The 26,934-nt window shown below is 46.8% G+C and overlaps 2 protein-coding genes across 9 annotated transcripts in view; one reads left to right on the plus strand and one right to left on the minus strand.

Moving 5' to 3' along the window:
- USP42 (ubiquitin specific peptidase 42) overlaps positions 1-18,653 on the plus strand; it is a 46,894-nt gene extending 28,241 nt beyond the window's left edge. For 6 of the 7 annotated variants that reach the window (XM_017672303.3, XM_037003695.2, XM_073215087.1 and 3 more), the window contains 15 exons: positions 300-410; positions 2,041-2,143; positions 3,089-3,156; positions 3,852-3,922; positions 4,810-4,892; positions 5,968-6,079; positions 6,880-7,020; positions 7,210-7,310; positions 8,368-8,521; positions 9,892-10,608; positions 10,756-10,850; positions 12,642-14,024; positions 15,001-15,302; positions 16,627-16,666; positions 17,647-18,653. In XM_017672303.3, coding sequence (XP_017527792.1) covers positions 300-410; positions 2,041-2,143; positions 3,089-3,156; positions 3,852-3,922; positions 4,810-4,892; positions 5,968-6,079; positions 6,880-7,020; positions 7,210-7,310; positions 8,368-8,521; positions 9,892-10,608; positions 10,756-10,850; positions 12,642-14,024; positions 15,001-15,302; positions 16,627-16,666; position 17,647 — 3,482 coding nt within the window. In that variant the 3' untranslated portion in view covers positions 17,648-18,653. The remainder of the gene's footprint in view (positions 1-299; positions 411-2,040; positions 2,144-3,088; positions 3,157-3,851; positions 3,923-4,809; positions 4,893-5,967; positions 6,080-6,879; positions 7,021-7,209; positions 7,311-8,367; positions 8,522-9,891; positions 10,609-10,755; positions 10,851-12,641; positions 14,025-15,000; positions 15,303-16,626; positions 16,667-17,646) is intronic. The other variant, XM_073215089.1, reaches the window with a different exon arrangement.
- A 187-nt stretch (positions 18,654-18,840) lies between these two features.
- The window catches only part of CYTH3 (cytohesin 3), a 128,767-nt gene continuing 120,673 nt past the window's right edge, over positions 18,841-26,934 (minus strand). For both annotated transcript variants that reach the window (XM_037003682.2, XM_073215090.1), the window contains exons 10-13: positions 22,267-22,343; positions 22,122-22,193; positions 21,883-22,037; positions 18,841-21,681 (exon numbers count right to left, since the gene is read on the minus strand). In XM_037003682.2, coding sequence (XP_036859577.2) covers positions 21,609-21,681; positions 21,883-22,037; positions 22,122-22,193; positions 22,267-22,343 — 377 coding nt within the window. In that variant the 3' untranslated portion in view covers positions 18,841-21,608. The remainder of the gene's footprint in view (positions 21,682-21,882; positions 22,038-22,121; positions 22,194-22,266; positions 22,344-26,934) is intronic.

The following is a 26,934-nucleotide window of genomic DNA, read 5'->3' on the forward strand; positions in this document are numbered from 1 at the left end:
ATTAGAAGAGAATGGTTTGAGTCCCGTTATGTGTCTGCCATTTAATAGCTATTTGACAGTGAGCAAATTTTTAACTCTGAGCCTGTTTCCTCTGTTGTAAAATAGAGCAAATATATGCTTACCACTTAGTTAGGTTTGTTGGAGAATGGAATGACAGTAAAAGTGTGTAGCTTAGTGTGTGACACACAGTAGCTGTTACTGTCATTTCATTTCCGGAGTCTGCCCCTTATTTATATTCCTTGATGTGTATAAAAGTCATATTTTCCTAATTTGGAGGATTATCATCTGTTGTCTTTCAGGTCATGCAGAAGGATTTTGTATGATGTGTACAATGCAAACACATATCACCCAGGCACTCAGCAATCCTGGGGATGTTATTAAACCGATGTTTGTCATTAATGAGATGCGACGTAAGTACTGTCTATAGTCATTTGTCAGTATCTATTAGCTAATTGGTCTAAATGGCTTAACTGACAAAAGATATACCCCTGGTGTATTACAGTAAATAGACTTATTTCATCATACATGGACATGTCATCAGTCACAAATTTTTACTAAAACATTTACTATGTAAACACATTTTGAAACTTTAAAACAAAAGATGACAATGTAATTAAAAAGTACTCAGCTTAATATAAGCAAATTAAAACGTTTTTTGACTCAGTTAATAAAATCATTGATAAGTTTTACAGTGATTTTTTTTTTTCCTCAGGTACTTGGATTTCTTTGCTGAGTAATATTTGTTCTAATATTGTCCCACAGGTTTCCTTAAATAGTTCTGAGTTAATTTTATTAATTGAATATCACACTGTTCATAGTAACAGAAGTTATCAAAATAGTTCATTATACTCGTAAAGAAAAATTCATACTCATTACTTAGCAAGTTTCTGGATGAATTACACTTTTTCTATTTAATTTTTATTATTTTTAAGTTTTAATTTCTAAATGACTTTCGAGTTGTTTTTTTGCATTGTAATGATTCTGTTCAGTTGCATGAAATATTTTGCAGGAAACTTTTACATCATCTTAATTAACTGAGTTGGAATAAAAAAATTGCATGAAAAGAAAAATAACCTAATTCTTAATCTGGTATCTAGCTGAGTAATTATAGAGATGGATAATTATACAGCAAAAATATATAATCCTTCTCCTAAAAAGCTGCTGAAGATTAGAGGTATTATATTGGCCCTTGACATTCACAGGTCAGAGGAAACAATGCAAAAAAATTTTAAACATTGGATCCTGGAAAAATTTTTGCTAGGGGTGATTTTGTTTGTTTAATTATGTATATGACAGGAATGATTAATATTTTTAAAGCTAGTCTTTAAGAAACTGCTGTGTGCTTGTATATACATACAGCTACAAACATGCATGCCCCACATACATTGAATCATGAGATTGCCATTTTTGTATGTCAGAACTGGTGGAATATTGGCAATTTAATGTGATTCAAACTAATATTTATTTACATATATTCATAAATACATATACATGAAATTCTATAATGTTTTATTGTGCTATTTTTTATACTTTTGTGTTATGTTTATTATTATGTCTTTGTTTATAAACTTGTCTTGCAGCTTGTTTAGTGAGAAATTGAACTGAAATGTTACTGTCACCTGAGGATATGTTCTGCAGGTTTTGGGAACAGGATTTAGATAGGTTTGGGCATACATGTTTTGTATGGATTCTCTTAGGGAGATCTAGCACCACATTTAAGAGTGTGCACGAACATAACATTTTGGACAAATTTTTCAGACAATACAGCCAAAGTTGAATTTATTCAAGTATAATTTTATTGACTTGTTGAAGATGTAGAGTCTCTGGGCTCTCAGAAACTCTAGCCCATGTGGGCGCTTTTATTGTTCGAAGGTCATGGTCCTAGCTGTTCTCAGGTGGCTTGTGTTGGTGCTATTTCCTCATAAAATAATTACCAGGTGTTTTCTAACCAACAGATTGTCATAAGATATAACTTTTGGGGGTACATGCTGGGCGTACCACGTGTGATGGTAAAGCTTTGTCTTTCCTTTAACTTTATAGGCATAGCTAGGCACTTCCGCTTTGGAAGCCAAGAGGATGCCCACGAGTTCCTTCAGTACACTGTTGATGCCATGCACAAGGCCTGCTTGAACGGCAGCAATATGTAAGCACAACAAAGCATTGGTCCTTTCTTCCCTTTGCATGGCTGGCTTATGAGGGTTGAGTTTTGCCTGAAATAAATATACAGAGCTGTATGTTGACCTTCACCTTCACCTTCCACTGCATCTTCCTTTAGTGATTTGCATTGTTGGTTATAATCTTATAACCAATATTATAATTTGTATAACAAAAATTAGAATTTTATAGTATAATTTTGCATGTATATGGTTAAAATTAAAAGGTATGCTTACTGTAACAATTTGGATTTGATTATATATGTCAGGAAATGAATATTGGTTTTGCCACTATTTAATTCAGATATTGAGCATTCCTCTGCAGATCCAAAGCAGCCACTTACTAGTTGTGCCTGAAATTTTCTGTTGATCTTCATCCTCTGTGTCTTTCTCACTCTAGTCAGTTACCAATTCCAGTAGTTTTTTCCCTAAAATCTGAATGCAAACAAGAGGAAGAAGGAAAAAACAATTAGATAGTGAGTCCTAACCCACTTGCTCTTGCCCCAACACACCTGGTAAATCTCCTGCACCATTCCCAGTGCCACCAGCACTGCTCAGCCGGAATCTTGCCCTCCAAATGAGGCCTGGCCGCCGAGCAGAGGGACACTGCATTCCCTGCCTCAGTAGCCGGGCCTCACACCCAGTGCTGTGGCCTATTTTGGAGCATCTTCCTCTTAATCCTTGCTTCAGGGCCAAGTTCCTGGCTTAATTTCAAAGTCCCTTGTTAATAAAGCCATCCTGCCTCTCCTCACACCTCCCTGTGTTCTCAGCAGGCAAGACTTCTCCTCTGGCTGCCACACATGCTGATGTCATTTTATTTTGTGGCTCTTCTATTTGAATTGTTTTTCTTTTCTAGATGTACATACTTTTAAATTTTGTCATAGCATCCGTAATTTTGTGAACTCTTCTCTAACATCACCATTTGACTTTTTCAGATTAGACAGACCTACCCAGGCTACCACGCTCGTTTGTCAGATATTTGGAGGGTACCTAAGATCTAGAGGTAAACTTCTGTTTAAAAGTTGATAAAGTGATACATGTATGTGGTTTAAAAAATGTACACAGTAGGAAAGGGTTAATAATGGAAAGTGTGTCACCTATCCAGTCCAGACATGCCCCCTCAAAGGCAGCCCCTGTCCCAGTTTGTAATACATCCTTCCAGGAGTTCCTGTGCATGAACAGACTGGGAACATTACTAGGTTTATCTCTTAATATTAGAAATTATTTCGCATTTCAGCACATACAGGTCTAACACAGTTTCACAGTTGCAGTGGTATTCCATTTATTTTAGTTCCCTATCAATGGATATTTAGGTTGTTTCTGAATTTTTTTGCTATTACCATCAGTGTTTCATTGAACACACACCTTTATGTTCATGTAAAAGTGTATAGGTAGGATAAATCTTTAGTATCAGCATTAGAATTAGCATTCCTGCATCAAAGGGTATATTTTAAACTTTGCTACTGCCAGATTGTCCTTCCAAAAGATTATTCCAGTTTATATTTCAACCAACAGTATATGTAAGCTGAATTCATGAAACTGACTCACACTGGGTAATGTTAAAATTTTTTGCCTAATCTGATGGAAGAAAAATGTATTTTTTTTTGAAATAGTACTTTTGTGTTCTGCAATTTCAGTCATTGGTATTGCTGTACTGACTACACTTTGCTTATCCTTTGCATTTTGTTCTTATTTCAGTCAAATGTTTAAATTGCAAAGGTGTTTCTGATACGTTTGATCCATATCTTGATATAACATTAGAGATAAAGGTAAGCATGGTAATTACGATAGTTAAAAAATCAGACATACTTCACATAATTTTATTTACGATTCACTCTTAATTTAGACTATGCTTGTTAGAGAATTGAAACATTTAATATGCTAAGACTTTATTTAGAGCTGATCCCTTAAGCTTGGTAGTAAGCATCAGAAGAAATTTGAAATTATCTTTTCATTATCCTGTGACTTTTCATTTGATAAATCTTAATATAACCAGATTCAGTTGCTCATGTTAAACAAATTTAGATGGTTGTTATTGAGAAACTGTTTTGCTGCTTGCATTTTCTAGACTCTTATTTTTTGTTGTTTTTAAGCCTTTGTTTTGTTGATTGCAAATGTAATGTGTGCTCCAGATAAAAGTGAGAATCATTGTAGATCCAAATACGTAAGATCCCATCCCTCAGAATGAACTCTTGTTAACAGTTTGGTAAAAACCATTCCAGAACATATTATTTACTGTTTATAAAAATGGGATTATTCCATGAGTCTGTTTGGCTACTTGCTATTTTCATTGAATTCTGCTTGGGGACCTGTGTACTTTAGCAGTGGTGGTCCAGTGAGTGGAGAGAGCACGGTTTTCATGCCTGCTTCCTTGCTGGCAGATAATTGGTTTGTTTCCAGTTTTATGCTATTTTAAATAATGTTGCAGCAAGCAACCTTTTCACATGGTTTTGCTCACTTTAATCTGCTCATTTTTAACTGAGGGGCAGGTAATGATTTGATGTGTACATGTATAAAAGTGAACATTATAGTAAAAGAAAATTTTCTTTTTAAATAAAAATTCACCTTTGCTTTTATACCTTTGAGTTTTCCTTTTTCTTTTTTTGAACAAGTGGCAGTGAGTGGTAATGTAGTGTTGATGCTCTTCTCTTCCCAGGCTGCTCAGAGTGTTACCAAGGCTTTGGAGCAGTTTGTGAAGCTGGAGCAGCTTGATGGAAACAACTCATACAAGTGCAGCAAGTATGACTGACAGTGCTGGGGCCACAGTGTGGTGGCGGGAGGCCTGGTTTGAAAGTTCTGAGTGTCTGAAGAAGCCCTACGATTCCCTTTAGCTTCCCATGCCATCTGGGAAGACATGGGGTGTCTATTCTCCATGGGCCAGAGCCCACAGTATCTAGTGTTTATGCTCCTCAGGGCTGTGCACCTCATGCCGCAGTGCCCCCGGGGGACGTTGGGTCTCGCACATGGCAGCGTAGTGCTGCTGGGCAGGGGGGGTGCAGCCTGGGGTGACATGTCTGTGTTGAACAGCAGCATTTTCATCGACTCTCCTGCTATAAATGGGTTTTCATGGAGTGGGAGGGCCAGACTTCCTAGAGGAGTGATGGCTCTTTCTCCCTATGGTTGTGCCCAGGATTTGGGGTGCTATCTGCTGGAAATGTAATTTTGATTAGTTACTAATATGTCTCCCCATGAGGTCAAGAGAGGCTATTTTAAGAAAGTACTGTTTCACTTGTTTTAAGTAGCTTTTCATCTTTTAATCAGGGGTGATATAGGTAATATTATTATTTATCAACTATTCATTTTGTGGAGAGGAAGGCTCCCTTCTTTCTAAGACCATAGAGATTTCTCCTTTGTTTTAAACTTGGATAGTTTTAATTTTTACTTTTCTTCCTCTTATATTTCAGTAGGCTTTGTTTTCACAGAATTATTTAAGCCTGAAAAATCGATTAGTTTTTCAGATTTAAGTTTTTACAGTTTTAGATTTAAATCTAAAAATTTCAGTCCCCCCCCCCCCCAGATTAGTTTGTTTTGAATTGAGAGAAACTTGTATTAACCTGATTTAAAAATGAATAATGACCTTTGTGGCTTGGTGTGTCTGAATTGTTGTGGCTTCCTTTTCTCTCATGCTCATTAAGCAATTTTCCTCTGTATTTTATATTTTAACATGTTTACTGTTGGCTAAGAAGGGGTGGCGTTTCCCTTCTAGTATCCTTTTGAAAACATAATTTAGAATGTTGCAGAGAAATAAGGGAAAGACTAATACAAAAAAAGTACATATTAATCTCTTTAATCTTCTGTTTCTGTTTATTTCAAGGTGTAAAAAGATGGTTCCAGCTTCAAAGAGGCTTACTATTCATAGATCCTCTAATGTTCTTACACTTTCTCTGAAACGTTTTGCAAATTTTACTGGTGGAAAAATTACCAAGGTATGTAGGTAATAGTATTAATGACCTTGTGTGTTGAACCTTTCAAAGCTTAAGTATCGATAGCGTTTATGGGTCATACATGACCAAATTGGACAGTTTTGTTATCATATTTTCTAAGTTCTTCTAGCATCTCGTAGTATGTTTTTTTCTATATCCTTTAGCTGGTTAGACTTCCTGATGATAAAACTGGTACGTCTTATCTGCCTTAGGGCTTCATAGTCAGGGGAGGTAATGAGTGGATACGGGAGAGCCTGTGGCATTGAAACCCACTGAGAACTTCCCTGTTGATCTTGCCACTGTTCTGTCAAAGTTCACTTCTTGTCAGTTTGTTTACTGATTGGTAGTGCCCTGAATTTTCCCATTTTCTTCCCACTTTCTGAAAATTGAAAGTGGTTGAAAATTTAGTAGCACATAATGATAAAGAAACAATCCATTCCTAAATTATTAAAAATGAAAATAACTGATGACTGAAGTCCAGAGTTGTCATTGTGTTACAATGACAAATCCTTTGATGAATTTGAAGAATTCACTTAAGGTGGATCCTTGTTTGTTTAAAGGACATAAAGGACATAGTGGAATGCACTAAATATGCTTAGACTAAGATCTGCTCCAGGTTAACCAGATCTTTTTGAAATGTGGGTCATTATGGTAGGTTTCTGCTAAAACATAGAGTATAGCATTTGGTGGATTTCCTCATAGGGGTCTCCTGCCCTGCAGTGCACCTAAGCACCCCATGCCTGACTGTGGAACGGTCTATGCCTGCAACAATGATCCTTTCTCCTCTTTCTATTTCTGTTTAGGATGTGAAATATCCTGAGTATCTTGATGTTAGACCATACATGTCTCAATCAAATGGAGAACCAATTATTTACGTTTTGTATGCAGTACTGGTACACAGTGGTTTTAATTGCCATGCTGGCCATTACTTCTGCTACATTAAAGTAAGCTGTGCACATTTTGCTAGTAACTGTTGTTTCAGTACACTGTAAAATAGCCCTGGTATTCTTGGGGGGAAAGGTGGGAGATTTTTACAGTTAAAATGTGAAAGCCATTTGTCTTACAGTTCTATTATTGGTGTTCCCTATTTGCCTAATTACATCTAGTATCTCTTTCATTGGCACTCTCTGCAGGCTAGCAATGGCCTTTGGTATCAAATGAATGACTCCACTGTATCTACCAGTGATATTAGATCGGTACTGAATCAACAAGCTTATGTCCTCTTTTATATCAGGTATTGTTGGAAAACAAATTTTCAAATTTTCTGTTATGTTATTTCTCTTCATCTTACCAATATATTTAAATTGAATATTGTTTTGTTGTGTTATAGCAACAGCAGCTGAGTGACTCTGAGAGCATGAGAAGGTAGTTTCCAAGTGTGGATCATGAGTTTGATTTAGCTCCCAGCTGTTTAGAAGGTTAACAGTGACATGCAGAAGAAGGCACAGTGATTGTGGAGGAGGGCAGGCTTCTGCTGCTGGCAGCGCACAGGAGGACCCTCCCCATGGGTCGTGGAGACCTCAGAAGGGGGTCTGAGCACCTGATGTGGCTACTCTACAACTACTGAGCACAGGCAGCCAGTCACCTTCCTGGGTGACAGCCATACTCATTTCCCTCCTTCGGAGCTGCATACTCTGACTTGCTAAATTCCATTCAGGAAATGTGTGGCTTTGGAAAAAATCTGATGTATACTCTAGGGTATTCATTTGTAATAGCAGAAAATTAAGAATATCCTTAGATTTCCAACTTAGATTCCAATAGTGGAATGATTATATAAGTTGTAGCATATCCATATGTTGAAATATTATGCAGCTGTTAAAAATTATGTCTGTGAAGCTTTTTTTAATGCTATGAGAAAGTGCTCAAGTATATATGGAGAGAAAGCAGTTTGAAATTTTACATACACACTGGTATTAAAAAAAACAGTACAGGCTAAAGCCTGTAGGATTATCCACTAAGTCTGAATAATAGATGCCTCTAAAGGGTGGGAGGAAGCATAGTGTTTTTGTTTCTAACTTTTTTGGATGTTACAGATTTCCTACAATGGCATGTATGTATAATTTTAAAAGTATAAACAGAAAGAAAAATAACATTCAGACAGTGTCATCCTTGGGAGACATCTGCCCGGAGGCCCCATGTGAGCGCCTGACAGCAGCCTAGACCCAGTGGGCTCCAGCATAGCTCTGTCCTTGGCAGCATGGCGGCCTGCTGTCTGAGGGGCCCCCAGAGATCCTCCCAGAAGGAGATGTATGTCCCTTGTAACCCCAAACACTGTCACTCTCTGTCCTCAGGTCCCACGATGTGAAGAATGGGGGTGAACTTACTCGTTCCACCCAGTGCCTCGGCAAGGCCTCCCCCCGCCCAGCCATCAGTCAGCGAGTGGTCAACAACAAGCAGGCTGCATCAGGGTTTATCGGACCACAGCTTCCGTCACATGTGATGAAGGTAACATCCTGTGGCTAGCAGGGGATCGTTAGGTGCGTTTTGTAAAGCACATCGTCCATACCCTCAGATTCAAACTGCAGTAGCTGCCGTGTCCTTGTGTACAATGGAAGTTCTTGTCAGAATAGTTTATTCAAGTCATTTATTACAAAGTATTTCAAATACACAGAAAATCTCAGAGTAGGACTATAGTGATTAAGAAGAAAGTCTGGGTAAAAGTACATTTAAAAAAAATAGAGATTTTAGCTCCCACCTTGGACTTTCATGTGTTTAGTGGGTTTAACTATTTAGGAGTTCTTGATTAGTGCTTGACTCCAGGAAGGGGGGGACCCTTTTACAAAAAGAACACTTTCATTATGTCCCATTAGCCTTTCCAGGAATGGCATTTTCTGTCCACTTTCCAACAAGGCTGGGTCCCGCTCCCCACAGGCCTCCTAGGGGATGGACAGTGTGCCTGGGCTACAGGGGACTCTGTCTTCATGAAGTCAAGGCCTCACTTTTGCTAGAATTACGTGTTGCGATTGAGGACAGCCTAGAATCACCTCTGTCATCTGTGTTGTAGTGTTTTAACAGCCTTTCTGTTTGAATTTGATTTCGAATCGGCAGATACACTGTCTAATTGTATGCTGTTTTTATGGACATTGAGCAGTGTTGGGATTATAGCAGAAGTCACAAATCTAATGCCCTTGTGTGCTGGGAGGCAGTGGGCTCCTGAAGGGCCTCTGCTTAATAGTGACATCAGGACACTGGCCAGTGGAAGTGCATGTTTCCTGGGTGGAGGGGTGGCTGCTATTTTTTCAAGGTTTTTTTTTTCTTTCTTCACATGAAACCTTCCAATGTTGGGATAGCAATTAATTCAGGTATTTAAGAAAACATTGTAAGGGTAGACAAAAGTCTGTGAACCAGATTCCATGCATGACCATCAGACTGCAACCCCACCATATGTCCTAGAACCTGGAGCAAGATAACCACACAGGTAGGGGAGGGGGTGGTGCCCACAGCAGCTCCCCAGCTCCCAGGGTCTGTCGTCATTCCCTGCTGGATAGCGGTGGGCCCCCAGAGCCCGGCCAAGGAGAATATGTGTGACTCTGTGCTGAGGGGCCCATTAATTTCTGTTGAAGCAGAAAGAATTTGGTCTGGGGTTGACAAAAATAGTGGTTCCTATTTGTTGGTTAATTACCGGGAAACAATGACCTGTGGAAGGTTTACAGTGGGCGGGAGCCAATAAGAGGAGGTGGTGTTTCTGGGTGTGTGAAATTTGTTATTTGTGAAAAGAAAAAGACAACCAACAAGGATGGGCCCCCAGCCAGAAAGGAATCTGTGTCTGTGACTGTTCTGGGGGTTCTCACCGGCTCTGGTTTTCTTCCTTCCAGAACCCACCTCACTTAAATGGGACCGGACCATTGAAAGAAACGCCAAGCAGCTCCATATCGAGTTCTAATGGAAACTCCAGTGTTAACAGGGCTGGTCCTGTTAATGCTTCAACTTCTGTTCAAAACTGGGCAGTGAACAGGTCCTCAGTTCTTCCAGAACATCCCAAGAAACAAAAAATCACGATCAGTATTCACAACAAGTTACCTGTTCGCCAAGCTCAGACTCAGCCTAACCTACATGTCAATGCTTTAGAGAACCCGAACAAGCCAGTTCCCTCTGCTACCATCACCAGTCCTTCTGCGATACAGTCTACCTCGAGTGCATCTGCAACGTCAGTTTCTAGTAAAGTAACAAAGCAGGTTACCCTGAGCGAGTCCTGTTCCAAGCCAGTGATGAACGGCAAGTCCAAGCTGAACCCAGGAGTCCTGGTCCCTTATGGTGCCGAGTCATCGGAAGAGTCTGACGAGGAGGCAAGGGGCCTAGGCAAGGAGAACGGTGTAGGCGCCGTTGATAGCTTGCCTGCTTCTCTTCAGGACGCCAGCGAGAACGAGGCCACTCAGCACGAGCTCCAAGAAACTGTTACTCTAAATGGTGCTAACAGTACAGACAGTGACCTGAAAGAAACTGGTCTGCCGTTTGATGGGGCCAGTTGCCAGGTCCAGCCTGCTCTGCACTTAGGAAATCCCTTCTCCAAGGCAAATGGTCTGCCTGGGAAGGTGAGTGAGGGCCCGGGCCGGGGCTGGGGCCGGGGTGGGAGTGGAGGCAGGCTCTGCTGCCCCTCTCACACCGGGCCACACACTGGCTGGGTGTCGGGAGGCGCGCGGCGGTCATGGGGGCTGGAACATCTTTGTGTTTTGTTGCAGCTGATGCCTGCCCCTTTGCCGCCACTCCCAGAGGACAAAATCTTAGAGAACTTCAAGCTTGGCAACAAAGTGAAAGTCTTGACAGAGGAAACAAGGTAAAATAAACAGGAATGAAGCTGCGAGGCAGGAAATTGGAATGAGCCCGTGCTGCTGTTTTAACTCAACAAATCTTATAATAAGCATCTTGAATCTGAGGGTGATTTGAATAACAATATAGAGACTTTGCTCATTTACCTTTTAGAAAAGTACAGAAAAATGCTTCAGGGGCTGGTAGTGCAGGAAAACCTGATGTCCTCAAGCTCACCACTTATTCTCCTGCAAGGCCTTACATCTGGTCGGGGATGCCTAGCTCTGTCTCATTTGATCCTTTAAATGACAAAAGTATGAAGATGTATTGAGGTTCTAGGTCAGGGGTTCTCAGCTCTATCAAGTAACAAATATTTTATGTCCTCTCTAGAATTCTAAAATTAAATGCATAGATAAGACAGTCTGCCTCCACACTTAATTTTTTAGAAAAAAAAAATCAGTGCATTCACGAAACAGTAATGTAATGGGAATAGAAAGACAGGAGCTCAGAACAGCTGTCCTTCCAGCACGTAGACACCGGGACACCCAAGCAAGACTGCCTAGGATGAGATGTGCAGCACAGTAGCCATGACGGTTTGGAGAGAGGCCTGATGTCTGAGCCACTGTCACGCACACCTTTGCCATGGGGGTGTAATGTCCTGTGGTGGGCAACTTGTGGTCCATCTGACCACCCCTTGATTGACACAGTAATTGTGTTCCTGGAAAATCTAATCCATAAAGACTGTTAGTGATAACAGGTTCTCACCAACATGAATGTCAGCATGTGGGATGTGGGGCACTTAATTCTTAGGCAGGCCTGGCTGCCTTGCCCCTGCCTCCAAGTGGTAGGGGCTCCCCAAAAATGCATCCCACCTTTCAGACTGGCCCCTGGCAGGTGGATGTGCTCTCATTGAGAACAGTTAGGAAGGTCTGATTATTAAAATGGAATGGAGTAAATCCTGTAGGATTTAAAGACTGATCATTCTGCTTTACCTTGAAGATGGGACAGCTTGACCCCTCAGTCACCTGCATGACTTTCCTTCTGTTTCTTTCCTCACCGAGCTCAGTTTGTCCTCAGATGTCACATGCATGAGAATCAGCACAGGCAGTTGTATAAACCAAACCACGCACGCATTGTAGCACACACTAACGTGCTAACTCACCATCTCAGTGCCATGCACTGGGTAACTTGTCTGTATTGACTTTGTACGGGTTCTTCCCCTAGATATTTTCCTTCTAAAGAGTGGGGGCCACTCAAGGGTTTTTATTGTTTTCTGGCAGGTTTCATTAACCTCGAAAACGCATGACAAGCTCTACAGCAATCATTTCCTATACAAGTTTCTCTAAAGCCTCTGAGTCCTCATAGCTTATAAGTAATTTAAGGAGCTTTTGGCTCTGTTTGGATGTGGTTACTCTACCTCTGAGGCTCTTGGAGAATTCAGAGAAAAGGGGTCCAGAGGAAGAGGAGTGGTCTCCAGTCATGTGACTTTCTTGCTTTTTCAGACTTAATTATTACTAAGAGGAATTAGAAGTACATCTGAAAACAAAGAACTCAGCACCATGGAGTTACTGTTGCTGAAAATGGGATAGGAGACAGACTTGATGTAAAATTTTATGGGAGGGAAAGAGAAAATTTGAAGTTTTCAAAAATGAACCAGGTTCCAACCTGGTTGTATCAACCTAATGTATCAGGTTCCAACCAGATATGTTAAAGACAAAAATATTTAGTGAATGGTTTTAGTAAATTCAGTATTTGTCCCTGAGCTGTGAAGCAACCAAATGAATGCTTTGTTTTCTCTCTTGTTTTGGTGGGGCTGCAGTGCACCTGGGACCGAGGGAAGCGCCCCGGAGGGTCCTGAAGCAGCACCTGAGGCTGGCGGCCCTGCCCCTGGGTCCCAGGAGGGACTGGATGCCATCACGAGCCTTAGTAGCAAACTGAAAAAGGCTTTGGCACCCTCAGACCCCAGCATTAAATCTACCAAAGAAGAAGTTTCTGAAAATATTTCAGCAAAACCTGAAGAGTCTTTGCCCAGTATCAGCAGTCTTTGCAGCACCAACAAGAGTGCTGTGGGGGGCGACCAACTTTCTAAACTGTGTGAGTCTGCGAATCTAACAAACGATCAGAGCCCACCAGCCACAGCCGTGACAGGGATGTTAATGGAGAGTCCACAGGGCTTGGCAGCAGTGGAAACGGGAGGGAATTTGAGTCCAAGGTCCCCAGCACGAGCCAAGGGTGACTGTGAGCACGAGCTCGTAGTCTACATTAGCCAAGACACGTCCGTGGATGTGGAGGCCCTTCCTGAGGGTGTGGGTGCACCTCCAGCTGAGCTGCCTGCTCCTCAGTTGGACAAGATCACAGAAAGTCATCTGGAAGCAGGCCGTGAACAGAGTCCCAGCGAAGGATGGGAAGAAATTAAGGCTGGGCAGAAAGTTCGGGACCGCTCTCCAGTTAAGGAGAAAATCAGTCTCAGAAAGGTTGACCGAGGGCATTACCGCAACCGAAGAGACCACTGCTCCAATGAGGAGCGGGCCTGGGACGGCCGGAGCAAGACCAAGGACCGCCAGCCCCGGAAGCAGCCCTTGTCCGTGAGGGGGCACAGCAGGTCCCCGGTGAGATCCGGCCACCACCACTCTCGAAACCGGAACAGGTCAGACCAGGACTGGAGCCGATACCACCACTTGGAAAGCGAGCACTCCTGGGGCCAGGAGAAGTATTACCCAGAGAAGATGCAGTGGGATAGAGGCCAGCGCTCCCATGGCAGGTACACCCCCAATGTGGCACGGGAGCTGCGGGACTGGAAGTCCTTCCATGGGTACCAAGAGTATGACAGAGGCAGGCCATGCAGTGGCCGACCAAACAAGGACTATCACAAAGGCAGGAAGGGGTATGAGCTGGTTGCCAAAGAGAAGGGCCAGCACCATTCCAGCAGCCCCCGAGCAGGCCTGCCGCCTGCCCTCCTGTTCCTCGAGCAATGCACCCACAAGCTGGCACCTATGGCTGAGGACAGCGGCTGCGACCTCGCCCATCGGGTTCCTGAGCACGAAAGCATGCGGTCACGGAAACGGAAATGTAGTGCAGAGAATAATGACGACCACTGGGGCCGCCTGCAGGAGGACCCTTCAGAAGGGCCTCGAGTAAAGAAGCATAAGAAGTCAAAGAAGAAGAAGAGATCCAAAGACAAACACCGGGACCGAGGTTCCAGGTGAGGGCGCGAGGGCCCTGGCATGCACACTGTTTGACTCCTCCTCATCTGTCTGGGTTCTGAGGCTTCACCGTTTTTATAGATTTTTAAAACTTAGCACAACTTTTAAGCCATGCCTTATTTTGTGGTTTTGTAAATGCCTAAACTCATTTTCCAAAACGATACGGCCATTTCTGGTTAATGCTTTATCACCTGCCAGAGCAAGTGTGTGACGGTCCGTAAGTGAGCACTTGGGGGCCCTTGACTGCACCATGGGTGTTAAAATTCATATCCATCAGATGTGGTTATATGTTCAAATCTGTTAGTATTTTCTCCACACTCTGCGATGGCTGGGCAGGCAGGAGGCGGGAGGCCACCGTGGCCCGTGGCCCAGAGTGCGGCCTGAAACATAGCACCAGCTGCCATGGGGCAGCCTGTGTCGCTTTTTCTGTCTTCACGTTTCAATTTGAAATCTAATTAGGAAATTTGTTTTTCTATTTTTAAAAAAGCTAAATTGGTCAGAGACTATCTTGAAAATGACTTATCCCTGAGGAGATGGATGAGCACAAACAGAATTACTATGCATTTTATACTATACATTTGATGTCTCAAAGTTGAAACCTGGGAAGGATTACCGAAAGCCATGGGCAGAGCAACAGCGACTGCTGGCGGGAGCCTGAGCCCCTGCGCCCCCTTCCTCCTTTGTAGCTGAGGCACCCATTGAAGGGCCTTTTCCCTCAGCCACTAGTTTCAGGAAAAGTTAGCAAAATCCTTCCTCTGGTGCTTGGGCAGCAGCCTTAGCACCGGAGCACAGCCAGAGGCAGTGGTGGGTGCACCTGAGGCTGGGGAATTTGTGACCCTTGATTTACAGGTTCTTACAAGGAAAAGCAGGCGTTTTCAGTTGGATAAGTGTTCTGCCTGGGGCGCCTGCCGTGGAGGGTCAGCTGTCCACGCAGTCGGTCGGGCCGTGGATTGAGCTCTGGCTTACTCTCTGCAGGCACCCACAGGACTCAGACCCCTCAGCAATGTGCTCTGATGCCGACCTCCACAGGCACAAAAAGAAAAAGAAGAAAAAGAAGAGACACTCGAGGAGATCAGAGGACCTTGTGAAAGATTCACAGTCGCCCTTCCCCAAGGCCACCAGCTTCGAGACTGGGGCCCACTTCCGGAGAGCTGGGAGCGACTTCTCTCTCACCAGTGGCCTACCTCTGGAAGGTGTTGGACGTTTCCATGAGAAAACCAAACATTTGAGGATGGAAAGCAGGGATGACAGGTGCCGTGTGTCTGACTGTGTCCAGGGTAAGAGGAGATACTTGGAATTAAGAATATAGAACTTTATTTTTATTTTTTTGGAAAAGTTTAGCACTGAGAAAGAAAACCTGAAATGGATGTACAATTCCCTAGGAGCCCCTCTGCCTAGAGGCCCGGACGGGAGGCTCCACTGTGCCGTGTGGCTGTTTAGCGCTGATCCCTTAGCATTTGTGACAGGCCTGTTCCACGGGCTGGGCCACACACAACCTCTGCTGACACTGGCGGGACTTAGGCCAGTACCTGAGAGTGCGTCTTTGGTTTCTAAGCCATCTTTGGTAGAAATATTTTTGCAGTATGTTCTTTCCTGAATCCTTAAGCCTCTGGCATTCTGAGTATAACCTCAAGCTCAGTCTGATGAATTGGGTCACTAGGAACGACAGTGTCAGCCTTTGGCAGAGTGATGCCTTTGGGGCATCTGTACTCTGGGTCCTGGCCCCTGGGAGCTGAGTCACTCCAGGCTACCAGGGTCTTGGATTCTTGCCTGCTTTGCAGAACTCTATCTTCCCTCATGATTTCACAGGTCTTTCTACTCTCTGATCTCGCTGAAAGCAACCCCTCCTCCTTTCTGATTTGCTGCAGTGATTTTTGACCCTGGAAAGGAGCTGATCTGATCAGATGTGGGTGTAACAAAGGAGCCAGTGGACAAGAGCAGGGGCTGGCAAAGTGCAGCCCATGGACAAAGCTGGACTGCTGACTCTTTGTGGCCTGTCAGTTGGGAGAGGCTGTAATATTTTTAAGTGGTTGGGAAAGTCCAAAGGAGATTTCATTTCAGTTGACAATTATGTGAAATTGAAATTTCGGCATCTAGCAGTGTTTGGAGCACAGCCTAACTGACTCATTTTTACAGCACCAAGTAGATGTAAGGAGACTGGCCCCAGAGTGCAAGTGTTTGTCACCTGGCCTCTTTTGGAAAAAGTCTGCTGATCCCTGCCCGCCAATCCCTGCCCTAGGCAGCTGAAGGCACATCCATTACTCGTTTCTCAGCTGTGTCCTGGACTCCAGGGGGATGCCATGTCTTGGGGGCAGGTCTGGCTCCTCCCACAGCCCCCAGATGTTTCCATCGGGATGTGGCTGTTGGGGCAGCTCCACTGGGAAGGGCTCCCCATTGTCACATCAGCTTGGTCTCAGCGAGCAGTTGGGGAAGTAGCTATGAGACTGTGTGTTTGCTCATGTGTGGAGGGTTGATGTCAGGCAGCAAACGTTCAGCTCCTGAGAACGGATCCTAAGTGTGATCACTGTACACATGCAGCACAGGCACTAGGAATCTTGCAAAACCATCATTAAAATTTCTTTCCTAACCTCTGCTTTCTAGGTGAAAACTTGGCCGCAAAACACAAAATTCACTACTTATGGTAAGCTGTTCTCCTGACACAAAGTTTCCTGATTGTTTGTAGAGGCCCTTGGGGGACATAAGTGAAGGGGCTTTGGGCTGGAGGGCAGGCACCACGTTGCAGCAGGTGGCGTGGGAGGCTCCCCCAGCCAGGGCTGCAGCCCCTTCCGACCGCCAGTGCTTGGACTGCGGGCTGGCTGGGGAGAGGGTGTCCTGTGCGCAGGCCGAGCTGCTGTGCTCCTCACTCACAGAGCAGGGAAGTTGGAAGGGCCAGAAGCAGCCACCATCGGAGGAGCATCTGAGGGGCAGGGAAGCCTGCTTCCCCCACCCCGCCAGCCTCCCTGACCTGGGGCTCCCCCTGGGCTCTGCACTGCCAGGGCTGCCTGCCGGGGGCACGGGTCCCATGCAGACCCAGACCTCCTCCCCTTTCAGAGGCTCTGTCTGAATGTGGGTCAGGTGCTCTGAAGCAGGTGGAAACCTTGAGTGCCAGGTAATGTACTCCTGGAGGCTTATTCAGGGCCCTGAGCATGGTAATTCCGGTTTGTGCCCGCACATGCTGAGGGGAAGGGGAGAGTGAGCCATTTTGCTCTTGAAAAGGAATTTTGTCCAAACTTGCCACTTCCGGGCAGTAGGAGGGATGTTAAATGTCAGTGGATTGTCTCCAGAAGATGAATTTGCAGTTAACTAGCAGGTGGTATCTATGTGTCCTAAGGAGACAAGCAACTTAAGGAAGTGGAGCCCGGGGAGGGAGGGCTGCTCTGTGGCGGCAGCTTGGAGCCGTAGAGCGCGTGGTCGTCCAGCAGAGGGCGCCTCTGCTGTGGGGGGAGCCCGAGGCACAGTTTAAGGAAGAGCCTCTTCCGCAAGACCGGGGAGCATGCAGAGTGGTCCGGAGAGTCCGTGGAGTGGTGGGGTGGTGGGCAGCAGGAGCCCCGCCACGCTCGCGCCCTTCTGTCCAGCCGCCCTCCCTGGGATGTGCTAACCCTGCCGCCTCTTGTCTTTCAGATTCACCGTGTTCCACAGAAGCCATGTCCAGCACAGTTTAAATTAAAACTATAGAAAATAACTTTGTTCAAATCTGCGTGGTGCTTCTTTAGTAAATACTGTACAGATTTTACCATGGAGAACTTTTTTTAGTTTTTACCTTTTCTTAATTACCCTTATTCCAAATGGATGAACACTTTCTACAACTGCTGACCACTGTAAAATACTGTGTATATAAATCACATTGAAAATAACGCCCTGGACTAAAACATCTCAAATGCTGCTTAATCACAGACTCAGGTTGATCACTCGTATTCCATGTAATGCTCCTCCAAGTTAGACACCCGGTGCAAGACCAACCGGGAAACCGTGGGATTATTAAAAGTACAAACTGACAGTGTGTATATTTAATTTAAAGACTTATTTAAAGATTCACACGCTCTCAGACTTTTGAGAGCAGTCTGTTTTCTGTAATGTCTGATACTAGAAACTAATTTGCTTCATATTTTAGTTGTATTCAAGATTTGAAGATGTATTTTATAGACAAGTTCTGTTTTTGAACTTTGTGGAACTATTCCAATCAATTTACCAGTTATGACGAGTATTTACATTATGAATGTATAATTCAAATATTATTTGTAAAGCCTACAGTATGTTTTTATTACATAACACTTTTTTATACAGTGTCTATTGTCTTGACTATGATATTGGCATCTGAGTTGTCAGCTTGGTCCCTTAAAGTTTCTAGTTACAGACAAAATCATACTGTGATTTTATTTTTAATATGGATATGCTATCAAACTGTGATACACTTATAATTCACTGGTCCTGCATCAGGAGATGGGAGTGGGGACAACTGTATTTAATACAGTCTGTATCTGAATAATCTGTATGGTTTATACAGTTTGTGTTGTTCAGAGATGTCTAAAGTTTGATCTTTGTTTTTTTAAAGATTAAAAAAGCACTTGCCCCACTGTAAATATACAGCATGTAAAATTTATATAGTATATAAATGGCAGCAAATTAAACATTTTGTGTCCTATTTTTTTGCCATTTTCCCATTGACACCTCTTGCTGACTTCTTCCTGTTACTCTTCATTTCTTAAAATTCCTATAGCTCAAGCTTTGGCTCACCCCCAGACTGGGTGAGGGAAAGTTGGGGAGCAAGCTGCTGGATCTGAAGCTATTTCAGAAGAACCAAGTCGTAGACACACGTCTTAATAGGTGTTTTATTTAGTGAACATAGTATTTGCAGTTTGAGAACCATATACACTCCAATTTTACTATTCACTTTACAACGAAGTATTGATATAGGACATTTCTTCATGCAAGTTGTGGGAATATATACATTGAATAACACACTCCAGAAAACAATATGTATGTATAATATTTACATATTAACTCTATTTACTGTAAATAGAAATGTTTTCTAAGAAAAAATAATGAGAAGTCACAGCGTGGCTTCTGGTCTACAACAGACCTAACCTCAGCAAAGCACATCTATGTAGATATATGCATTTTTAACTTTAAAAATATGCACTGCTTTATATGAAGCGTTAAGTGCTGCCTCATCTATAAATAGCTCCTCTTTGACTCTGTTTGGTACCACATTAAACTGCTCAGATACCTTCCATGATCCTGAAGACCTAGTTGCTTGTCTGGTCCAGCTGCCCCGCACATGGTAACTGGGGCTGGGGAAGCTGCGGTCTCCTGCCCTTTGTCTCTGGAGGAAAGTTTGTCTTTGGCCAGAGTTGGAACTAACAATTCAAGCACTGAGCACAAACGTGGGGGTGGGGAGAAGGATGCTGAGGTTCAGGCAACCAGCCCTTCTGGCACCTGCCCTTGGGGTTTTCTGGGCTAGGCCTGCCTGAGGGCTGGGAGGGTGACAGCTGGATGCCCTGCATGTAATACTGTCAGAAACCTGGACTTGGATAACTTCACAGAATACTGATGGCAAATTACACAGTCTAAGCACCATAAGCACCATGGCTGCTTCAGTGTTCCCAGGAAACGGCCATCAGGTGAGGCTCCTTCAGACCACCGGAGACAGACTTCTCACAGGTGTTTCCTTATGCAAATTCTCCCAATCCCACTTTTTGAGGCCAGACCCAAAAGACAGCCTGTATACCCAAGGTCTTACCCGGGTCTTACAAGGGCGGCGGGAAGGGAATGGTTCTTCCGCTCCTGAAATACAGGGCTGCGGAAAGTGTGGGCCAGCCTGAGGGGTGGGCACCTGCAGCTGTCCTCAGCAGCTGCATTTGGCCAATGGTCCAGGCAGCGTCTGCATGGAAGACTGGAGGCCAGAGTTGCATATACACCAGTCAGGCATTTCAAGGATGATGACCTGCCTTTCTTAAAACCTAGTTTCAAATTTGAGGTATCGGTACAGTGACAAAGCCTTAGACTTTGGGAATTAATAAAAAAAATCAGTTTGATGCACATCGGAGTCTAGTGCGACTTAAAGCTACATGAAGGTCAGTGGCACCAAGGCCGGGGGCCCACAGCCATTCAGTCCCAGCATCAAAGCATCTCACAAGAACAGCTACACCTGCTTCAGCCACACTGCAGAAGGGGCTTTCATTCTGTACAGGAGTGAACGACCTATCAGGCTTCTGTGGGGGACCAGACCCCCACCACAACAGCACAACTGATAAGGGGGCCCTATGGATCGATTGTACGTGGGGGTCCCGGCAGCAGAAAGAATGCTCCCGATAAAAAGAGAGGCATCTGACTCTGGCCAAAGTGCCAGTGCACAGCGCTGCCCAGCCTTGCCCGCTGCACACCTGGGGCTGGCTCTGATGCACTGGGCCCACATGCAGCCTTCCGCAAACACGTGGAGCACCTGCTAAGTCAGCAGCGGCCTGGCAATCCGCGGTCGCAGGTCTTCACAAGCTCCACACACTCCACTGCCACCTACGCGGGGGTTTAAACTATTTACAGAAAACCCTGCGTGCCACGTTCTCACCCCACAGCCCGCTCCTTCCCTCCTAGTGGGAGACTAAGCCGGAAGATAAAGTAAGATTGTTTCTAGTTACTTACAAGTCTGTACATTAAATCTGGTCAACTATCATCAGGTCAGTGACATGAACATTCATTTTGCCACAAGGTTTTACATAGTGAAAACAGTGGTAAAACGCTAGTCTGAGCTACGTGTTCAGCTGAACCATACCAAAACTGCTGTTCACGAGTCAAAAAGTTAAGTGTGAGCAGTTCCACGTGGTTCAGCATAGACTGTGCTGGATTCAGCAGTTACAGTAAGTGTCTCAAACCTTAATTTTCTTCTTAATCATTTGCCTTTTTACAAAGCATCTGTGGGGCCACAAACTGAGGTGACAAGAGGCCTGCCAAGGATACGGGCTGAGGGGTCCGGGAGCAGCCAGCCTTGTGTGCGCCCTGTGTCCTCCCTCTGGGTGCTGCATGTATTTGCGTATGTATAACTCAGCGCACAGTATACGCATGTTTCCAGGGTTTAAATTATAGCTGCCATTCTAAAAATACTACTGTTAGAAAGTATCTTTCATTATAATTTCAGAATATAAAAAGGCTATAAAAGCTATAATCCCATATATCTAAGAAAAAAGCTCAGGATAAAAAAGTGATAGTTTCCCTTTCCTGTTTGGATATAAAACCACAGCTTCTAGAATGGCGACCACCACCCACAGATGGGTTCCCATTGCTGGAAAGTCAGTCCTGCATCCGCCGCAGCTGGGTGACACTAGAAGGGCGTTCCTGCCAGGCGCCAGGTAGGTCAGCGGGGAGATGCTCCCAGCAGCCGCCGTCCTGGCACAGCGCACACAAGGCTTGGGGCGGTCTGCGTGGCCGAGCCAGCCCAGAGCGCGGTTCCGGCGCAACACGCCCAGGTGTGCCTCCTGGGCGCCTTCAGGAAAAGGCCTTCAGGTCCAGCACGTCGTGGCGAGGCCTCCCGGTCACCTCCTGCTGTGGGGCTTCGTTTTTTACTTTTACCTGTTCAGACCAGGGAGGCACTATTTTTTATTGGCAATCCTCCTTTTCCTTGTGGCCAGCATGTCATAGAAAGGGTCTCTGCTGATGCTCGCTCTGGGAAAAGAGGGGAAACCTTGGTCAGGTGGGTAGGGGTGCAGGCCGTCCTCCGGGGCAGCTCAATCAACAGGTACACGCAGCGCACACGCACGCAGCCACAGCGGGCGCGTGACAGACAGCCCCCCCAGGGCATGCACGGTGGGCACGCAGTGTGTGCCCACGCGCACTCCAACCCCACGCGCCGTGCTTTGGCGGCACCTGATGGACTTCATCCACTCCTCCTTCTCCTCGAGGCTGGGGGCGGAGATCCGGTACACCACGTGGTTCCCCTCCACCACGCGGCCGTCCGCCTCGGTCTTGCAGGCTTTGATGACCTGCCCCTTGTGGCTCGGGTTATAGAGCTCGAAGCAGTTCTGGCGGGGACAGACAGAAGGGCGTCACCGCGCTGGGCCGCCGGGCCGGCTGTGGGGAGCGCGCTCTGGGGAAAGCCAGCTTACGGGTTTCCGTGGGTCTTCCACCTCCCTGATGCTGAGGTTCTCCAGTGGGATGATCCCGCGGGGCTCCTTGTCCTGCAGGAGGAAAGCACAGACCAGCCTCCCTTCGGCTGTCCTGGAGAGCCCTGCACCCGCTCACCCTACTTACTGTCGTGTATTCAAAGTAATAGAGGCAGTTGTCCGTCAGGATGAACCATCGCCGCTTCCAGGTCTTCACACGTCCTCCTACAAGGAGACAGCCTCATGAGTCGGGGCCGCACAGGCAGGCACCTCAGAACCACACAAACTGCTGTATTTTCATAAAGGCCACCAGGAGCCAGCCTAGGTTTTAAGTTTTCTTTAAGTTTCACATTCCTTCCAGAGTGTGAAAATGTTGGACATTCAGCCCAACACTTAGCCAAGTCCTGGATAAGCTGTGGGCCTGGGCCTGGGCCTGGGCCTCAGGGCTTCTCTTGCCCACCCAGGGACAAACGGGTGTGCACGGTGCTGCTGGGGCCCCACATGCACCCCACCAGGGCCTGCATGGTGACTTCTTGGCCACCCGGGGGCACCTGCACTTTCCAAAGCTGCTTCCTGGAAAAGTTAGTCGTGATGAATGGCTTATTTCCCCACATGGAAATGACATCAGGATGAAGTCAGCACCTCACCCAGCCACCCTGGCCTTAATCCTGTTACATCAGGGCCCTTATCACATTACTGAGTGCTTTGGGTGGCCCTGGGATCCATCAATATCAATTACTCTGTAGCCCAGGGAATTATTAGATTGATTTACTCTCTTAACAAGATCTGGGACACACATGTAAACACACACATGCATGCGGCTCATCTCATACTCCCTTTTCACTACAGAAAGGACATCCTTTTTACCCTTAAATATTCAGCAGAGACAAACTGGCTTCAATTTCTAGCCCTTGCTTCTGAGACGAAATTTTTAAAAAGCATGTACACTGTACAGATTCAAGCAATACATGGGTACAAGGCAACAAAGGCTCCCCCTGCCCAGCTGCTCCCCAAGGAGACAAGTGACATTCAGGAACACAGCTGCCCACCTTTCACTACAACATGTCAGTAGGTGAGGGCCACAGCCATGGACGCGGGATAAGGGAAAGACGTGGGTCACTGGGGGACATGAAGGAACACTTGGGGGCCCACTAAGGCACAAGGGGTCCCCAGACTCCAATGTTTGCAGAGATCCAGGTGGAGAGACACCCAGTCAGAGCCCCCACCACCTCCCCATGGCCCTGCTGTAGCCTCCAGGCCTTCAGACACCAAGCCTACCCCTAGCTCCTGCCTTCCTGCCCCAGGGCCTTTGCTCAAGCATCTCCTCCACCTACAGCCACACCCCTCCCCCACCAGCTCTCTGATCCCTGGGCTGGGTTCTTGCTCCCCAATCCCCTGTGTGCAGCCCCATGGTTCACCCAGCATGCCACTGGAACCTTCTGTTGCCCCGGATGGAGCCTCTCCTTGGTCTCTAACACTCAGCACAGGCCAGGCACCAGCAGCCCAAGGCCACTGCTACCCGCTCTCACCTTGTGCTAAGACCCCATCTGGTGGAGCAGGACAGAGAGGGACCCAGGAGACCCTTGGGACAACTTTCCCCTTCCCAAAGTCCTCCAGGGACAGGGGACAGTGCTGACGCTCCAGCGCCCTGAGCCTTGTGCTGCTGTAAAGGAGTCACCTGCCAGCTCACTCCACCTGGCACCCCCAGGCCTTTCTCCAGCTATGCTGGTGCTGGCCAGGCTACCGCCCCCTGCCCCTAGGCCTGCCCCCCACTGCCCTGCAAAGTGCAGGGAGAGGCATCTTTTGAAAGTAAGTTGATTCTGTCTTTCTCCCCTGAAGCCCCCACAGGCTCCTTGCTCTCCAGCCTAAGACCCTAACCCTCATTCGCACCCCCATCCCACTGCCAGCCACCACACTGACCTGCACCCCAGGCTCTTCCGGCATTCCTCTGAGCTACGCCCCACAAGCAGGTCTTCAGAGATCCCTCCCAGGAGCCCAGTGCCACGCAGCCAGCCAGCACCACCCTTCTCCTCCCCATCCCATGCTCTGGCCCCTAGATTACTAGGTTGCTGCTCACCTCCAGACCCCATGCCATCACCAGCTGCTATGAGAAGTGAGTTTGCCAAGAAGACCTCTCAGCAATTTGCACCTGGATCCTGCTCCCAAATTCAGTGTCAGTCTGGGGGAGCCCAACTCCTGATCCAGTTCCCAAGGCCACGGGAGCCTCACAGGCTGGGGGCCACAGCGTCTAGACTCAGGCCTATCATCAGGGTTGGCCCCTGAGCCAGCCTGGACCCTGCACCTTTCAGTCCCATGGTGGGCCCAGCAAAGGCTGGGGTGGCCTGGTCTTGCAGCCGACCTAGACTTTGCTGTGGGACACCAATGGGCTCTCTAATGCATATGCTTCTGGCTGAGCTTCAGGACACGAGGACACAGCCCATCATTCGGGCCTGCAGAAGAGCCAGGCCTCCCCACCTGCTCTTCCTGTCGCTGTTACCAGGCATGTGCACATGGCATCTCCCCCACCACCAACAACCCCGTGTCCCTGCAGGTTGACAGCTCAACTCTGACCCACATTCCTGGCAGTGTCAACACCACTGACTCATCTTAAAACTCAGGGACGGCAGGTATTTTGCCTATCACCGGAACCACACGCTCCCATGCTGGCCAAGTGTCCAGGCCTTTTCCGAGCATCACCTGCTCTAGGACTAAACCCAGATGAGGAACAAGTAAGCGAGGTCACGGTGCAGCCTCCAGTCCCACTCATCCTGAGCAGGGACACACATCCTGCTTTCTGTACTTGTCTTGTATGCCACTGGCCAAGTGCCTCTGTCCAAGCCGGCGTCTACCCTTGCCTGGGAGGGCCCGGGGCCAAGTGCAGGAGCCACAGCCAGGGCCCGCCTGATGCATCCTCCCTGAGAAGTCCTCAGCATCAGCTTCCAGATGTACCATCTCCTCAGCCCTCAGAGAGTGCCACCCTCTGGCCGCCCCAGTGGCCTGGGCCAGCATCAAACTGCCAGGTGGGGGCCTCAGGGCAGAGGTTTCTCCAGGCTACCGTGGATGGTGTTGCCAGGCAGGGCAGGAGCTCTGAAGAGAGACCAGCCCACCACCTCTCTGGACAGTAACTGCTCTGAGAACAAAGCAGGTAAAGGCTGCCTGGGCAACAGCAGCAGGGACTGGTGGGCTGAGGTTCTCCCGGCCAAGGGCCCTTGGGCAATCACCTGGCCAGCATGCACGACATTTGGGCAGCACTGTCACTAGCTTGGTGGCTGCTAAGGAGACCAGCAGTGCCACCACATCCCCTTATGCAGATGGTGCACGTGGCCCTGGGAGCATGGACAGGGCTGGCCCCCACCTCTAGGCTGCCCACCGAGCTGAGGCCAGATCTCATTGCATCAGACCTCTTGGGAACCCCCTCAGTGTCCAGCCAGCCCTGCAGCTCCCACGGGTGCTCTGCACATGGATCTCGTGCCTGCTTGTCTGTCAACCAGCACACAGGTTAGAAAATTAGCCCATTGTGCTTCTACTTCACCTTGTTTGCTCTGTCTTTAGATCCAGGCGTGTCCCTGCTGGCTCTGCCATGCTAGCCGCCAGGCAGGCTTGCACTGTCACCATCCTGTGAGGGGCATTTGCTGGCAATGCAAGGGTGGAAGGGCCCCAGGACACCTGCTGGCGTCTGGGACACACTCCTTCTCCTGCCTCACCCTGGAACCAAAACTGGCACGTACGAAGGTTATTTACTCTGGCATTCAAGTCCAAGGCTATGGTTCTGGGTTTTTGGGAAAAGATCTATAACTCTCCAAAACTGTGGCACAGCCAGGGAAAAGTCAGAGCAAGACCCCAAATTGGAACATTGGGCCTTTCGCAGGTACACCCATGCCGGTCACACTATCACATTGTGTCTTATCCTCCATTAACACAATATTGCCAGAATTCTCGTAGGCCTCTGTGCTTTATGATCTGTTCTGAGTGCCTGTATGACACACAGCTGTCACATCTCACAGGCTCTAATAACACAGTAAGGCAGAAATCCCAACCACCCCAGAGTCAAAAAAAAAAAATTCCTTACCACCAATTCCTAAAGTTGCCCAGAAAATATAAAGCTATTTTTTGTCAATGGTTAGGAGGCCTGTACAATGTCCCAGACTCCACAGGCTATGCAGACACGCACTGCTTGGTTAGTATGGGGTGGCTGCGATGCTCAGGAGTGAACTGGACATCAGCAGTCTTGCGCAGCCCAGGTGCCACAGTCCCCACACCCTGCATGAAGCTCACCCCACAAGTCCAAAGCCATATGGGTCAGATGAATGGCAGCCACAAATCAGAGCTTCACACCAACCAGAGGGAGAGAAACCGAGAAGAATGAGCCGCTGGGAAGGAGCAGGAAGCCACTGGGTACGTACCTCCTAACGCAGGACAAGCAGGGACAGCCCATCACAGAACAGAAAGGTGGGAGCCACAGGCAGAAGGAAAACAAGAAGGCACATTTAAACCACTCATCAGAAATCAGCCACACTAAACCACGGGAAGGCACGCAGGTTCTCAGTGGCAGATGCACCTGCTCATACAGAAAACTGCCTTGGGCTTATCTGGATGCTAACTATGCAGTTTTCTGGGACACTCGTGTAGCCCGGGTGCTACTCTCTGCTGCTGACACTGGCAAGACTGCCGCAGTCGGACAGGGCACGATTTAAAGCAGCAGCCGCCACCAGGCCTGGGATGTGCAGCCGACTCCCGGGAGCAGACTTTGGCCCGGCAGGTTTTTCTCTGGTGTTCCTGCCTGTGGGCGGGCCGGCAGGGGGAGCTGGGAGGTTCC

The sequence above is a fragment of the Manis javanica genome, chromosome 10 (genome assembly GCF_040802235.1).
Source record: "Manis javanica isolate MJ-LG chromosome 10, MJ_LKY, whole genome shotgun sequence".
NCBI classification, from domain to species: Eukaryota; Metazoa; Chordata; class Mammalia; order Pholidota; family Manidae; genus Manis; species Manis javanica.